General features: G+C 34.4%; 1 protein-coding gene across 22 annotated transcripts in view; it reads right to left on the reverse strand.

Moving 5' to 3' along the window:
* CBLB (Cbl proto-oncogene B) overlaps positions 1-15,778 on the reverse strand; it is a 217,072-nt gene that overhangs the window by 35,746 nt on the left and 165,548 nt on the right. For all 22 annotated transcript variants that reach the window (XM_057301850.2, XM_057301848.2, XM_057301845.2 and 19 more), the window contains 3 exons: positions 12,856-13,041; positions 10,960-11,325; positions 2,350-2,444 (listed from right to left, as the gene is read on the reverse strand). In XM_057301850.2, the coding sequence (XP_057157833.1) occupies positions 2,350-2,444; positions 10,960-11,325; positions 12,856-13,041 (647 nt within the window). The remainder of the gene's footprint in view (positions 1-2,349; positions 2,445-10,959; positions 11,326-12,855; positions 13,042-15,778) is intronic.

The following is a 15,778-nucleotide window of genomic DNA, read 5'->3' on the forward strand; positions in this document are numbered from 1 at the left end:
CTTATATACTTTGCATATTGTCTACAGTGAACAACTGCTACCCACAGAGTCAGAAACAAAAATAAACTGGAGAGATAACTGTGCCATTAAAAGCTAGCATTTGTACTGCTAACTATGGCTGACTTGCAGCATGCAAAATTGAAAACTAATTTGCTGGCAAGCATGCACTGTTAAAATATTTCTCTAGTTAAGTGAAACAACTGCACTGTTTCTGAGGGAAAAATCAAGAGTAAATAGGGAGAAAGTATGACTAATTTTAGATGCACTTACAAACTGAAGTATTAGAAAAAATACATTTTACTATGAATTTGTTATTCTTGCTTCATTTACAGGAGAAGCAGGTATTTAATGTTAAATACAAATGAAGCACACTGCAACTTCCAGCTCGCTTGCCAATATGGATTTAATAAACAGAATGTGAAAATTTAATCTCTAATTAGCAAGATTTCATTTTCTAATGTTCTCTGAGTTATCAAAGGTAATTGAGCTTAGATGTTTTATTACATGCACATATATCCAGAGTTCATTTAGCACTAGAATATAATCATATGTTGTCACTGATTTAGAGCCTACTACCCAGAGTATGTGTAATTGCTTCCAACTCCTATGCCTGCTAAATATCTCGCAGTTCCAAGAGAAGTTCCCACTGGAGAATGATCTAATTCGCTGAGTTTCCCACCGTCCCCTGAACGATGCCAAATTTCACACCCTTGTTTTTTCTCATCTTCCGCCTTTCCCAATTGTGCCTGTACTTCATGAGTCATGAAATGCCCATCCCTCCATGAAACATCCTTCATTCACAAAGTCTATAACAGCCTCTCCTCCAAACTCATTTGAAACTACTAAGTTAGCATTATAAATGTTAGTGCACACCATTCTCTAGTGATTTCATATACATTAATGTTATTTTCTAAAGTAGACTGTAAATTTCTGGGGGGCTGGGATCTATATGTATAGTGGGAGTTCAGTGAACTTCAGATGAAGGAATGAAGAAGCTCTAAGACTTTCTATTGTAAATAAGGACCTCAGCAGATAAAATTTAAATCAATAAACCAAGCATCCACGTATTCTCTGTGCACTTACTTACTATATGCAAATCATTTACTTAGTATATATCAAATACAGTAAGATGTTATGGGAGATAGAGAACACAAAGTTTTTGTCCTCAAAGTCTTGTAATCTTTTCAATTGGAGAGCCACATTAAAATTAGAAAACAGTATGGTAGAGTATATAATTAAATGAGTAGGAAATAAACTGCAGGAAGAGGAATGTAAATCAGTCTTAATCACTACAATTGAAGAAGTCACAGAACATTTCACAAAGAAATAGAGTCTGAGATATGGACCTTTAGGATAAAGATTAGGAAAAGGTGAAGCACAGGAGGAACAGCATAAAAATCTCACAAAGTCAGAAAAAACAATCCAGATATAATTACAGGGCAAGTATTAGGAATCACTGAAAAATATTTTAGTTGGGTAAAATTCTGTAGGATCTTACTGTTAGCAGAAGTGCATAGAGTTAATTTAATGGAAAAAGAGAAACAATGCTGGTTTTTGAGTGGGAAGGTGACCTGGGGAAGGCAGAAGTTAAATTAAATGAACTCAGTTACAGTGAACAAAATATACTGGAGGAAAGGCAGACATCCTGACTTCATATAAAGAGCAGGAAAATTAGAATTGGGATATCCAGTTTATCCTGGTTTAACTTGGGAAGATATCAATGAGAGATATCTAGTGTGCCTCTGGGGCCCCATTTTTCAAATGAGATACCCAGTTATCTCATTTTACTAGCCGTAAACCCATTGATACTAACTCTCCGATCATATGAGATTATCAGATAAAAGGCTCTTTCATTTGTCGAGCTCTGAGGCAAAGCTAGAGCAATGGAGAAGATTAGAGGAATATGAAAAACTCCAAAAGAATAATCAAAAGGACTTAGTAGCTGAATGGATGTGAGAAATGAGAAACCTGGTGGAACCAAAGATTATTTTATGATGTCTAACTGGGAAGCTCAGATAAAATGGGATACCTCTGAGGAGAAGAGGTAAATTTGAAGGGATACCTCATTGTGCTACTCTATCCTCTTTGATGCAAGGAATGCGTAGCTTTCTCTCCCTGTTGCTCTATGTAACCTCAAGAATTTAGGTAAGTCTCACAGATGTTGTGGTTACCAGCAAAGTACAGGGAAGGATCTTAATTTATGGTAATTTAGTTTGTAAATACAGCTGGCTGTTTACTATCAATGACTTTCTATTCATCATGTAGTGTCTGTACTGAGAACGTCTCAAAACCACTCTTTACCATATCTTGATGCATAGACAAGTGATCTCCAAATTCAACAAAACTCACTTTATGCTAGGGAGGAGGGTGGTAACTGGAGGAGGAGGAGAAAGCCGGGGAGGAACATCATATTCTTCACTTCCAAGGTGACCATTGGAAAAGACCTGAAAGTAAATCAAATTGTTAGTTTCCAAGAATTTAACTTCTGAAGGACCTTAAAGCCATAGCTGCTCTACCATTCTGAAGACAATATGTAAGTTCAGTATATTTAAATAAGTGAAATGTCATACAATTTATTCAGGAGTCAGTAGCACCACACTGACGATTCACCACTGCCCAAAGGGGTTCAAGCTTATACAAAAAATAAAAATGTTACACCATGATTCTTAAACACTGAGAGGGAATACTATAATTTATATACACCAGATACAGATATTAATGGCTAAATAGGTAGATAGTAAAATTCACCAACTATGATCAGTTTTTACTGAAAAGTTAGCATTCTCTATAAGGGGTAAAGAAAAAAGCAGCACTGATGTTATTCTTTTTTTAATTCCTTCCAAATTAAAGTGCTCTAAATTATATTTCTCCATGGTGAACGGAACATTCTTAAACTTTCTGATGAAACAGTACATTAATATAATCAGAAGTGCCTTTGTTCTTTCATGGTTGAAGCTTCTGTGCTAATGATAACTAGAGACCTGTTCTGGCTTTCCAAGTGCAGGCAAATTTAAACAAAATTTTCAGTTTGTGAACACACAAACCACAATTTCTAACTTGCTCATATGGGACCATCCAAAGCCAGTGTTCAACTACTCTGAATTAGGAGATTCTGATGTCTAGATTTCTGTTACACTACAGGAAATGTCTGAAAAACTGTTCGTTTCTCCTACAATTTGAAATTACAGCAACTTAAAAGGGGGGGGGTTATGAGAGGATAATTTTGCAGAAACATAGTCACAAGAAAAGATTGAACACATTTTAAGACCTATAAGCAATCATTAGATTTTTATCATGGAGTTATTTTGCAAACTCTTATTAATTCATATTTAATAGGTAGACTGATGGTGGGGCTAAATGCATGTAAAGTAATTTGAGCAGTGCTAGATAATTCAGTCAAGGACTTACCAATTACTTTCCCCCATCATATTTCTGAAATGATGTGGAAGCTTTAGAATACAAAATTTAAAAGACCATACCCTTACCTATCAACTTAAAATACGAAACAAGTTTAAAGAACATATTTGAAATGTATCAACGTTCGTATTTCAAAGCTACAAAATCAAATTTTATAGCTTTAAAGTTTCACTAGAGACTGGTCCTATGCTTTAGTACCAATTTCTCTTTTTTCATGTTTCCCCTCATTAGACTCAATATACTGTAGCCATACCATGACAAAATATTACCTTTAAATACAATGATTTTATCTGGGCTTTTGACTGTGGCCAAATAACAGAACAAGGCAAAGTGTTCTGAAGTGTGCCAGAAAGAAGAAATTTCCTAATAGATATTAATCATTTTGAAGTTTAATAAAATCCTTTAACATAAAAAAAGGCCTTTTAACAGACAAACACACATATCAAACCACAAACGCTCATTGTGATATTGAGCATTGGAAGTCATTCTTCATTGGAATTCTTTGCATGCTGCAGGAATAGATACAATGTAAGATATCTGCAATCAAATTTCCTTAATTCATATTACAAATACATATAAAACTCATTTGGGAAAATGTAATGTGGATTTTATATGCAATAGTTTGTTATTTTAGGACAAAGCATCCAACATAGATAGATGCTTAATAAAATTTCAGCAACAATAAAATAAAAGACAGATATGGGAATAATAGTTTCAGCTGTATTGGCTCTAATTTAACAATAAACCAACTATGATTTTATAATCAGAACATTATGAACATATCTTTAAAAAATACCAATACACTCAAACATTTACTGGTATTGAAATTGCTTTCATCTTGCACATTAGGTAAATGAGAATAAAACTAATAACAGAGTTTGCATATTTTTATGTACTACTATTAAATTTCATGAAGACAAGTCATACAGGCAATGATGTCTATCACTAGTAAAGCCACAAAGTACAATTAATGAGGTAACTTACTCTTGGAGGGTAATACCTAAGAAAATTAAGTGACTTATTCCTAATTTTTTGAAACAATCCATTAATCTGCTTTAAAATGCAAATGGCACTTTTTCTAACTGTTTCAGAAATACCATTTGTTACTGATGTATAGTAACTAAAGGATTTCTATGGCCACTGAAATGCTGTAGTGTCTTTTCTGAACCATTCATTTGATGTTTGGCATCTGATAATATTTTGCTCATGTTCTGTGTACTTAAGTTTTGTCAAGGAGAATTTAGGCCACACTGGGCCTCTTTCAGGACAAAAATTCTATTACTCCTTCACCATTTTATAGCATATGCCTTACGGTGCTTTACACACAGTAAGGCTTAAATTAATATTGACTGCTGATTGGCTCAGATGTACTTATTAATGGAAGTATTAACTAGTGAAATCACTTTCCTTAGGTTTAGCTGAAAGAAATTCATTATTACTGAAACACTCTCAGCAAATATGTGTGAGTATATATATGTATATATATATGTTATATATATACACATACATATATATACATACATATATACACACACACACATATATATATATAATTTGCTTAATGGCTGTTATTCCTATAAACTGTTCATAAATATGTACTGAGAGTTGACAATACGCCTAATACAAAACTTGGAATAGAACTGTATAGTTCTTTCCTAATTAGTAGATTGAGATAGCAAAGGACCTAAATGTGCAGGTACTTTATAAAGTGATGATCATGTTTCCGTTCATCTAAAATGGCTGTTCATATTTATTGACGGTGGCTAGAGGACAAGATTTAACATTATGTCATTCTGAATTTCATGTTCTCACCTGCAACCATTTCATTACACCCAAAAATCATTTTAGCTGCCACTACCTGAGTGAGTACAATAAATCACAACTTTGGGGGCTAAAAATAAATACTTTATATTTTTTCCAGATATCTGAAAAACCTGTTTGCAAATGGTAAAAAAGAACTATAGTTCCTCAAATGCACAGACTGATAGTATCAACTGAAGCAGTTCACACTGAAACCTCACTGAATCCTCAACTAAGAAACATCTTTTTGTCCTCTGCATTCTTAGCTCACTGTCTGAAATCTATCACAATTGCATTGGAAATGATACCAATTTAAATCTTCTAAATTCCCAATTCTGTTTCTAGCATTCCTCTGCCAGAAAAGAAAACTTTAAATATTCTTTCCTGCCTACCAAATTATGATTACTTAATGTAGAATTCAAGACACTTCATAATTGGTTTTAACTTACCTTGCCATGGTCTTACCTCACCTGCCTACTCTTTTTATGCTATAGGCTATCCAAAACTGACTACATTATTACTATACATATTCTCCCACCTCCATGCTATTCCTTTCTGTCATACCTACAAAAACAACAGCTGCCAATCTTTTAATGTTTATAGCCAGTGACCCTCTTGCATGAAGCTTTCTTTATTCCTTTTTCAGTCCTGCATCTTGGAATTTTTTTTCTTCTTGGGGATCCCACACATTTTCTGGATGCTTCTCATATGCCTTACCTCTTAATCACATGCCTGTCTCATCCTGACTAGCTTTTCTGTGCTTTATTCCTCTTTGTATTCCCCAGAGTGTCTTGAACATCCTAGGTACTCATATAGCTGAATTAGGTAATGAGGTTGAAGAACTAAGAAAACAATAGTGGAAGTGTAGACTTGTGAAAGAAGTATAAACTGGCTTGTATAATTTATTAGAAATCTAGGTTATCTTAGAGTAATATTTCTCTAAATGCCTCAAGGTATCATCTAATCCTAAAGTGTAAAATGTTTTCTTGTGATTCAGATATTGTTTAAAAACTGAAGATTAAAACATGTGGGACCCTTGAGATACACAGAAAACAATTTTGTGAAAATCTTAGCACAATTAAGAAAAACATTTTAAAAAAATCTTACAAAACACAAGCCTTTACCTTATCCTACACATGTAAACCCCTACACATGCTACCTCAAAAGTATCCCTATATTTTGTCCTTCAACGTCAGACTGTACATGAAACCAGCACACACAGAGGACTGATTTTCTGAAAGACAGCCCTTGAAATTTATAGATAACTTTAAGGTCATGAATGTAAACATGTGCCTCTCCACCAAAAGTACAACAAGCCACAACTGCAAAAAGGGAAATCATTTGATATATTTATCTTGCAGCATCTTCAAAAGATTATCATGCAAAGGTCATCTTTAGGACAATGTCACTGTAAGTAACATGACCAGTTAAAGATAGTTTTATCATATAAGAAACAGCAGTATTCTTACTGCCTCAAGAGAACAAATAATGACAGTTGGGTATAATGTTAATATCTAGAGGTAAGTAGATACATTGCAAGTTTTTAGTCATATTTTAATATACTTTGGTGAATTATTTTGCTCAGATAATTAAAACAAACCACCAACAACAATAAATATCTAGCCAACAAGATGTTTATTAAGGAACAGCTTTATAAGGTGACTAAAATCTGAGACTTTCAGAGAATGGAAACAATGCTATAGGACAGAAATCTCTTACCAACAAAATCAGATAAATAAACTTAATAACTCTTAGCTTGTAGATCCACATTTAAAGTAAAGTATTACCTTGGCTAGCTTTTGATTATGCTAGGTAGGAGGGGAAGAGTAAAGGGAGTAAATGAATATCACGAAAACTTCTTAGACTTCATTTTAACTATGAGCTAGAATAATTTTTTCCTCAGAGCTCTCTACAATTACCAAATGGAGTAATTAGAGCTTAATTTATTTCCATTTCCCCTATCATTCATTGTTCTAGTGACAATGCAAACAGAAAAGGCAAATGGTTCTTCTGGATGATGGGAACTGACATACTGACAGGACGAGTAATGAAGGGAAGCGAGTCCTCACCCATTGACAGGGTATTGACTTTTATAAATTCCCTTGTGTTCCACATGTATAATTAGTTTTCACTTAAATTTTTAGTACTTATCTACATTTTCTTATCTCTAAAATGGGAAGATGCTACTAGATTTGAAGCTTTGCCGCTAATGAAAACTACTACTAAACCTAAGCGGCAGTTTTTACCATTTGACCAAAAAAAAAAAAAAAAAAAAAAAAAGTGCATTTGCTTATATTAGGGGCCTGATAAATTATGTGAATAAAACAACCTCCAAATACCTAAATCTCCACACTCTTTAATCCAATGATAAAGTAAGACAAAACAAAATGGCACTATTAGGAAGGGTGAAAATACGTTAACATCTACTATTTTCATTAAAAATCTTAGTCTTTTTAAAAAATCAAAATATCTCCCCTTTCTCTTCACCTGCTCTCCTTTTCTTATTGTATAAGATCTACATGTTTAAAATGACTACTCTTCTGCAGAGGAACAAAAATCCTATTTTAAATAAGAAAACTATGCAAGATACATAAAAACCTGTCCATTTGTAACTCCTTGCATATCACAGCCATCCTCTCCCTCCACCTTTTCTCTCCTGGCCTACACCTGCCCATACTCAAACCCAAGCACATATACTGTTTGTCTGCACCACTGGCTTTAGTGTTAGATTACTAGCACCAAGTAAGTATTATATTATAAGCACCGAGTTATTAACTTGGTTGTTGAATGCTTAACCAAGTTATTAACTTGGTTATTGAGTGCTTACCAAGCATTCATTAGGAACTATGTTAAATAAAAGAAAAAAGGAGTGAAACAAAGAGAAGATGGTTCGGTTTAAAAAACAGACAACTATTTTGAATAAAAATGCCAAGTGTTACAACTTATTTTGACACTCTATGTACAGCTGTTATTTTTGGTTTTATTCCTGAACCAAGGGGTTTAGAAATTTAGATAGCTGGAAGCTAACTATTATCCTAGATACCAGGTATTATTATTATTCCATTTTATATAAAGGAATAAAATTAAGTTCCACTTTATTTATAAGGAAAATAAAAGAGGTTGGGGACAAAGCCAGTATATTCTAGAGCAAAAAGTGAAATCCAGGCCTGATTTTGGAGCCTGGTAACAAACTCCAACCCAGGATCACAGAAACTGAGAATTACAGGATCCTAAGTGATTATGTCAGTTGTTAGTTGAAGCCAACCTCTTAAGTCTCCCAACAATGAAATGAGAAGAGGAATTAGGCCTTTTCTACTTTATCTAAGTTCTGGTATGCCCTATGATCTAATGAAGTGAATCATTTTTCCTTTATAACAGTAATAAAAGAGGAGACATGGTCTGTTTAATAGTTTTGTGGCATTCAATACATCAACTATATATAAATTCTTCTTTACAGCTCACTCCAGAAGTTAAACAATTAGGTTGAAATTAGAAATCTCAGAAGTCTAATTTTGGTTGAAACACCAAATCTAAGAGTAACAAGAAATTAACTGGAGGATATTAGCATTGCAATATAAATACACACAATATATGAGATTAGAACTTAGGAAATCTTAATGAGAATTATTTAGAGAGAACTAAGCAATATTAAAGTTCAGCTTTCAATAAGAGATAAAATTTTCACTCAATGTTCTCTGTTATACTAATCAGTTTCAATGATCACAACATGAAAGTTCACATAGAAATATTTAAAGGAATGTTTTTATAACTGAACTCACAATATTTCATACCTATAGTTAATAAAATAAAAACAGTATCTCATACCAATAACCTAAGAAATTGGGGTAACATCTCATAAAAAAATTAACAGCCAGTTTTCTAGAGCTTAGGAGGGCAAATTTATAATAGCATTAAAACTATAACATGTTATCTAAAAGAACCCCGAGACAAGATATCTTCAATGAAATGGCTATAACAACTATTATATTTCAAGTATTTTTGAAGTCCGTTTAGAAAATAAATTATAACATGCTGCTGAGATATAACTAGTTAATTACAGCTTCTTCTAACACTCTTCCCAAGACAAGTGTGATCACATATGAATAAAAAGTAAAGCTAAAGGGGAAAAAAAAAAAACTGAAAATTTTTGAAAATGAATGGCAGGTCCTTCCAATCAGCATTCTAGGTTGTGGAAAAACTCTTTTGAGGAGGAGCTCCCCACTGACAGAGATTATTATAAAATTGGTTTTATTAGTATGTTCTCTTACATTTACATTATATTTAGGTGACCCTGAGGAAACCTTTAGAGATCCTCATATTTATAATAGATGAGACTGAAGGTACTAAGGTGAGTCACCAGCAAAGAGTCAAAGCAAACTGCCACCACTCCTTGCCTTTGTTTTGAATGCTGTGCTACTGAGTTGTGACTCTTCCTTTCCTGGCTACCCCATATCACTGAGGTTAAATACTGTCATACAAAGTGTTCATTATCACTATACCTCCACACACAGAGGAGCTGAGTGCAAGTCACGCTTCTTCCTTATATCCTGAATATAAGACGAACTCACCAACTTTAACCATTATATTGAAGGACTAGACTACTTCTGTAAAATATCAATTTAAGGTCTACAGAGATGAGATCACTTTAATATTATAGTCTTCAGAAGAGCCAAGGCCTCCATCAGCAGAGGGAAGATGGCAGGGATCTAATCTCAGAGTCAAAAGCATCCTGGAACCAAATACCAGAAATTATTACAGTATACCTCTGCCAAGGAACTACCAAGAATTCTAAAGTAAATGATTTCTGCTGCTGTCTCTTCAGTTTCCTGCACACATAAACTCCTTCCTGGACATATAAATGATAGTAGTAACATCCTTCAAGTGAGAAGTCAAAAAGGGTGAGAATCTCTCAATTTTAGGGGAAAAAACTTGGGAAAAGAACTTGATTTTTAAGAGTGAACTTGGTTTAGTGTTTTTAAGTATATAGGAAGTTCATTTTACCTGGCTGCCTAATGTGTACTGTCCCAGGCAACAATAACTAACTCCAACAACTGATTTATGACATGTATAGTAACACAACTTGTAAAAATTGGATGGAACTAAAGGAGTTTGTTAAAAATACCGTGCTGGCTGGGCACAGTGGCTCATGCCTGTAATCCCAGCACTTTGGGAGGCTGAGGCAGGCGGATCCCCTGAGCTCAAGAGTTCAAGACCAGCCTGGCCAACATGGTGAAACCCCATCTCTACTAAAAATACAAAAATTAGCCAGGCGTGGTGGCAGGTGCCTGCAATCCCAGCTACTCAGGAGGCTGAGGCAGGAGAATCGCTTGAACCTGGGAGGCAGAGGTTGCAGTGAGCCGAGATCACGCCACTGCACTCCAGCCTGGGGGGCAAGAGCGAGGCTTCGTCTCAAAAAAAAAAAAAAAATGCAGGCTGATTATACCACCACTAAGTTGTTAATAGAAGAAATTTTTGGCAAATGAAATAAGGGAAGGTGAAATAAATCTCTGGCAAATTGTCTCGTGTCTTCACATTAAAATTAAATCATTACTTAGAACCTCCTGACTTCTCTTAAGTTCAAGTTTTAATGAGCTTCTGATTATTTATAACTTGGGGATAATTAAAGACTTACAGGGAAGTGCCATGCTAGGCAAAAAAAACCACTTCCCAACCTTTTATGCTACTGACCATCAGAAGCATTTATAAGCAGATTCTCTAGCTTCTGCTTTGCATATTTCTTACCTTAGCTCCTTCTAAAGGCAAATCATGGCGTCTGTGTTTCCGCATAAGCACTGGGTCAGAGCCCACTCTACTGTGCCTTCCATTGACATTTGAACTAGCTGTGATTCCAGGTTTTGGAGAGCCCTCCCCTAGGAGTCGACATCCCACAAGCTGATTAGTCCCAAACACATCCCGAGGGCACCATGCTTCAAGAGGCATTGGCGGGTCTCTGGAAGGCACGCTTTCCACTTGATGGATGTGTCTACTCAGTCTATTGTCTGGTGGGATTGGTGGAGGTCTTTCAGGTGGCGGTGGAGGAGGATCTCTTAAGGGAGGAGGTGGTGCTGGGAGTGGTTTATCTTGTTTTCTCACCATGCAAGGAGAAGACTAAAGAAACAGAAGAGAAAAAAAAAAAACAAAAAAACTAAAGGTTGTACCATGCACTGAAAGAACTTCCTAACTAGTGTATTACTGCTTTAATTTTCTAAGCCAAACAAGGAGTTTTACTAGATTCCTGTGCCATCTTTTAATAAGTTGCTTTTATTACCAGTTAATGAAATTTAAATGAGAATAAAAAACTCATAAATACATTTCATTAGGAAAAAGTAGAAATGAGTACATAAATCCAAATGTTAAGTTATAGAAATGATACAGAAACAAGTAGAAGATCAAAATCATACGATGACTTTGACATTAAAAGAATACATCAATAATTTATTTGCACATCTCTATGATTTAGGAGAGAGGAGAAAAGTTGTCACGGTTTCAGTTTTTTTAAAGAGTAACTTGATTTGTAATATTTGTAATATTTTTAGAAGATTAAAAGCTTTTTCTTTATTTTTGTTTTCATCACTGTGATACAGCAAAACTGATATGGGGGCAAATGGGCTCTGCTTCTTTATCGGTTATTACCAGAATAGTAAAAGATCACAAGTAACAGAGCAGCACTACATATGGAATTACTTCAATTTTATGAATTCTTACAGTATTTTAAAAGATCAGGCTGATTCTTACATAGAAATATAAAGGTATAGATCAATGAATTGAATGTGTATGCTTTTCGTAGCTTTTGACTTTTATTTACATGGTTAATCTGATGATTGATTTGTAATTTTAATGTTAGAAAACAGCAGAGAAAAAAGGAATATGTTTTGCTTACATAATTCTAAATGATATTCTAATAATGTGTGATCTTAAAACCAGGTTAACTGGTAATACAGGAAAATCAAACACTACTAAATATATTGTGCTTCCAACAAATTTTAGACAACAGAGCATGTTACCAAATAAAATTAATTTTTAAAATCTTATACTTATCAAATTCGAGGAAAAAATCCACACGGTAAAACAAACTGTAGGTTTAACTGTAGAGTAAGAATTATGTCTTTAATATTAAACAGTAATATAATTACTCTGCAAATATTGCAATTCATTGTAATTAATTTCTCCAGGTTTAAAAACTACATATAATTCCCTCTTCTGAGTCGCCTTGAAACAAGGGTGATAATTTGTCATACCTTAAGCCCTTATGCAAATATACTCCCATCACATTTTTCTTGTCATGGCACTATAAAAATGAGCGTAAAATATCATTTGATAACAGCATGCAAATTATTTTAATGCATATAATGACCTTTTAAATCTATTTTACAAAATAACTATACTTACTCTGCTACTTATTCTGGCAAATCATGGGGCTACAGACATATGCTCTCTCTCTGCAAAAATTATGTGTAACTTTCATAGTAATAAAACAAGAAATATGAATGTGGGCTCACCATAAACTAAATGAGAAACTCATCAAACTTATTCACAATTAAAAGCAAAAAAATATGAGTAATGGAATTTAAAAGAATCTGAGCAATCAATAATTGTCTTACAAAATTTTTATCTGTGTTTCTAATAAAATTGATCTACCTTTGGTGAACCCGTTGGGCTGCCACAGGGAGATCTAACTATGCCTTTCTGAATTAGATCCAGGCGAGGAGGCACTGGTGGCAGGCTTAGATGTGGGATCTGGAGTGGGTCAGGCTGTGGCTTTCTTCTCTGGGCAAGGGGAGAGGATCCTGGTGATGTGACTGGTGAGTTCTGCCTGTCAGTGCACTAGAACAGAAAAAGAGAAAGATGCTGCTGTTTATTAGCTGTGCAGAGTGTTCTCTGTTCTTAAAGAATACATTTGGTTGGAAGAAGGTTTCTGGCACCATACATTTGTTAAAATGAATTCCCTTAGTTTACCCTGATTAATAGAAGCAAATAGTTCATACTGTCCCTCAAGGGTAGTATTACGAAAAGAAAAGACTGATAAGTTTTTCCTACATATTGCAGAAAGGGGCTAAGAAAAAAGAACAGCAAAAGTTTAGTATAAAGACAATCAAATGCAGATATTCTTCAAGAAAACCATCTATATTTTATGAGGAAGCCAGAAACACATAATGCAATAATGCACATTGCTCTTGGATCTCTATATTATAAATTTTTTTGCTCGAGCTTTGTACATTCTAATACTTAGCTATTGCTTTGTTCCAAACATGTATCTTGTATGTAGTCTATTTTCCTGCAAACCAATTAAATCAGGTGGGGTTTTAAAAAAAATAATTGTGTGTTTAAAACAAACTGATTTAAGTCTATTTGTTTTTTCCTTAATACTACACATGGAAAAGATTCTCAAGTTAAACATTTTTCTTGAAACACAATGAACTATGTCTAGGAAAGTCTGTCTGTACTTCTGGCAAAAACTAATTAAGTTTCTGTTACTACAAGTTTTCCATATTGTCTGGTAGATAAAGTAGCATCGAAAAGCCAGTAAGTATTTCAATTTGTACGTAACACTTCCTATTGCATAACGTTGTGTGTTTGTGTGTGTGTGTCTATGTGTTTTAATGCAGCATAACCTAATTTCTATTTGTTATAAAAGCCATACAGTTAATCAAGTAGCCTTAACAGGATAAACAATATTCTGTTCTAAAATACTGGGCAGTTTCCTTTTCGAGTCTAAGTTACTAGCTCTTTGAAGATTTAGGCTTAATGTTTACAACATTATCTATCATGCTTTGATATTGTTCTGTTTCTGAATGCTAGTATTTATAGTTTTAAACTTATTTGTAAGCCACTTTCCTCCTAACATTACTTACCTTTGTACGAATTGCTGATGTCATCATTTGACAATTTAATATGAACTCAGCAGCTTTATCATTTAGTCTGTCTTTAACTGAGATAATGGATTTGCATGCACATTCACACTTAGTTACATTGTATAAGGCTTTTGTTAATTAACTAAAATCCATAGTTTATTCAGATTTCCTTAGTTTATACCCAATGTCCTTTTTCTTCTCCAGGATTTCATGCAGGAAACTGTATTAGTTTTTATTATTACGTCTCCCTACTCTCCTTTTGGCTCTGACAGTTTCTCAGACATCCATTGTGTCTGATGACTCTGACAGTTTTGTAAAGTACTGGTTAGAGATTATACAGAATGTTTCTTTATTGGGATTTGTCTAATTTTTAAAAATAATTAGCCTGGGGTTAAAAGTTTTGAGGAGTAGGACCACGGAAGTAAAGTGTCATTTTGACCACATCATATCAAGGATCCATGCTATCAACATGATTCATCACTGCTGTTGCTGACCTTAATTACCTGACCGTGGTATTGTTTATCAGACTTCTTCACTGTTAAGTTTCTTTTTTTCTCCTCCTTCCCATAGTATACTCTTTGCAAGGAAGTCACTGCACAGCCCACATTTATATGGTTGGAAATTTATGCGTCCTTTGTAAAGACTTTTTAAAAATAAATCTGAGGCCAGCCCTGGTGGCTGATGCCTGTAATGCCAGCACTTTGGGAGGCCAAGGCAGGAGGACTGCTTGAAGCCAGGAGTTTGAGACTAGCCTGGGCAACATGACAAGACCTCCTCTTTACTAATTTTTTATTTTTTTAAAATTAGAACGGTGTGGTGATACACGCCTCCAGTCCCACTACTCAAGAGGCTGAGGTAGGAGGATTCCTTGAGCCCAGGAGTTTGACTCTACAGTAAGCTATAATCGTACCACTGCACTCCAGCCTGGGCAACAGAGCAAGACCCTGTCTCTAAAAAAATAATAAAATAAATAAATCTGAGTAGCTAAACAGAAGACTATACCTCCGATATGCCTGAATATTGTCATGACATTACTAAACTGCAAAGTCTTTGTTGGTGCCAAATAACAAAATCATTCAACAAAATTCAACATAATTTTACATTACAATTTTTAGAAACATTTCTTTTTTTAAAATTAATGATTCTTTTTCATTTCTTTTAGCTTGGTTATGGTAAGTCAAAAAAATTCAATTCTCACTGAAGGAGAAAATAAAGAATCTATAGTCACAAACTGACTTGAGTACAGCCAGTGATTCTTAACAAAAGAATAGTTCTACCCAGAAAGTCACAGGGCCTCACATGTTCCATAAATTTGAACCTTCTGGAGCAAAACTAATCCCAAAATCATCATAGATCAGAAAAAATTCCTCATGTAAAGCTATTTGCATCACAGCATCTTGACACTGTAGATCAGCAATTGTCACAGGACATCTAATTCTCCACCATTCCTATTAGGATAAATTATATTCTCTGAGAACTAGAAAAGCTATTACCTGAAAAAAATGCTTTGTTGATATGGCTACTCTCCTTTACAAAGAAGAATCAAGAAGCAAAGCTATCAATACTGTTTCTAGCCCAAACAATATATTTTTTTATATATAGAAAGAATGCACAGTTCTTTAGTTACTTGCAAAGACACTTTTCAGGGCTAGATGCACACACTGCAAAGACTGCTGAATGAGACCTGTGCTCCTCCAAGCACTTTTTTT

This window comes from Pan paniscus, chromosome 2, assembly GCF_029289425.2.
Source record: "Pan paniscus chromosome 2, NHGRI_mPanPan1-v2.0_pri, whole genome shotgun sequence".
In the NCBI taxonomy this organism is placed as follows: Eukaryota; Metazoa; Chordata; class Mammalia; order Primates; family Hominidae; genus Pan; species Pan paniscus.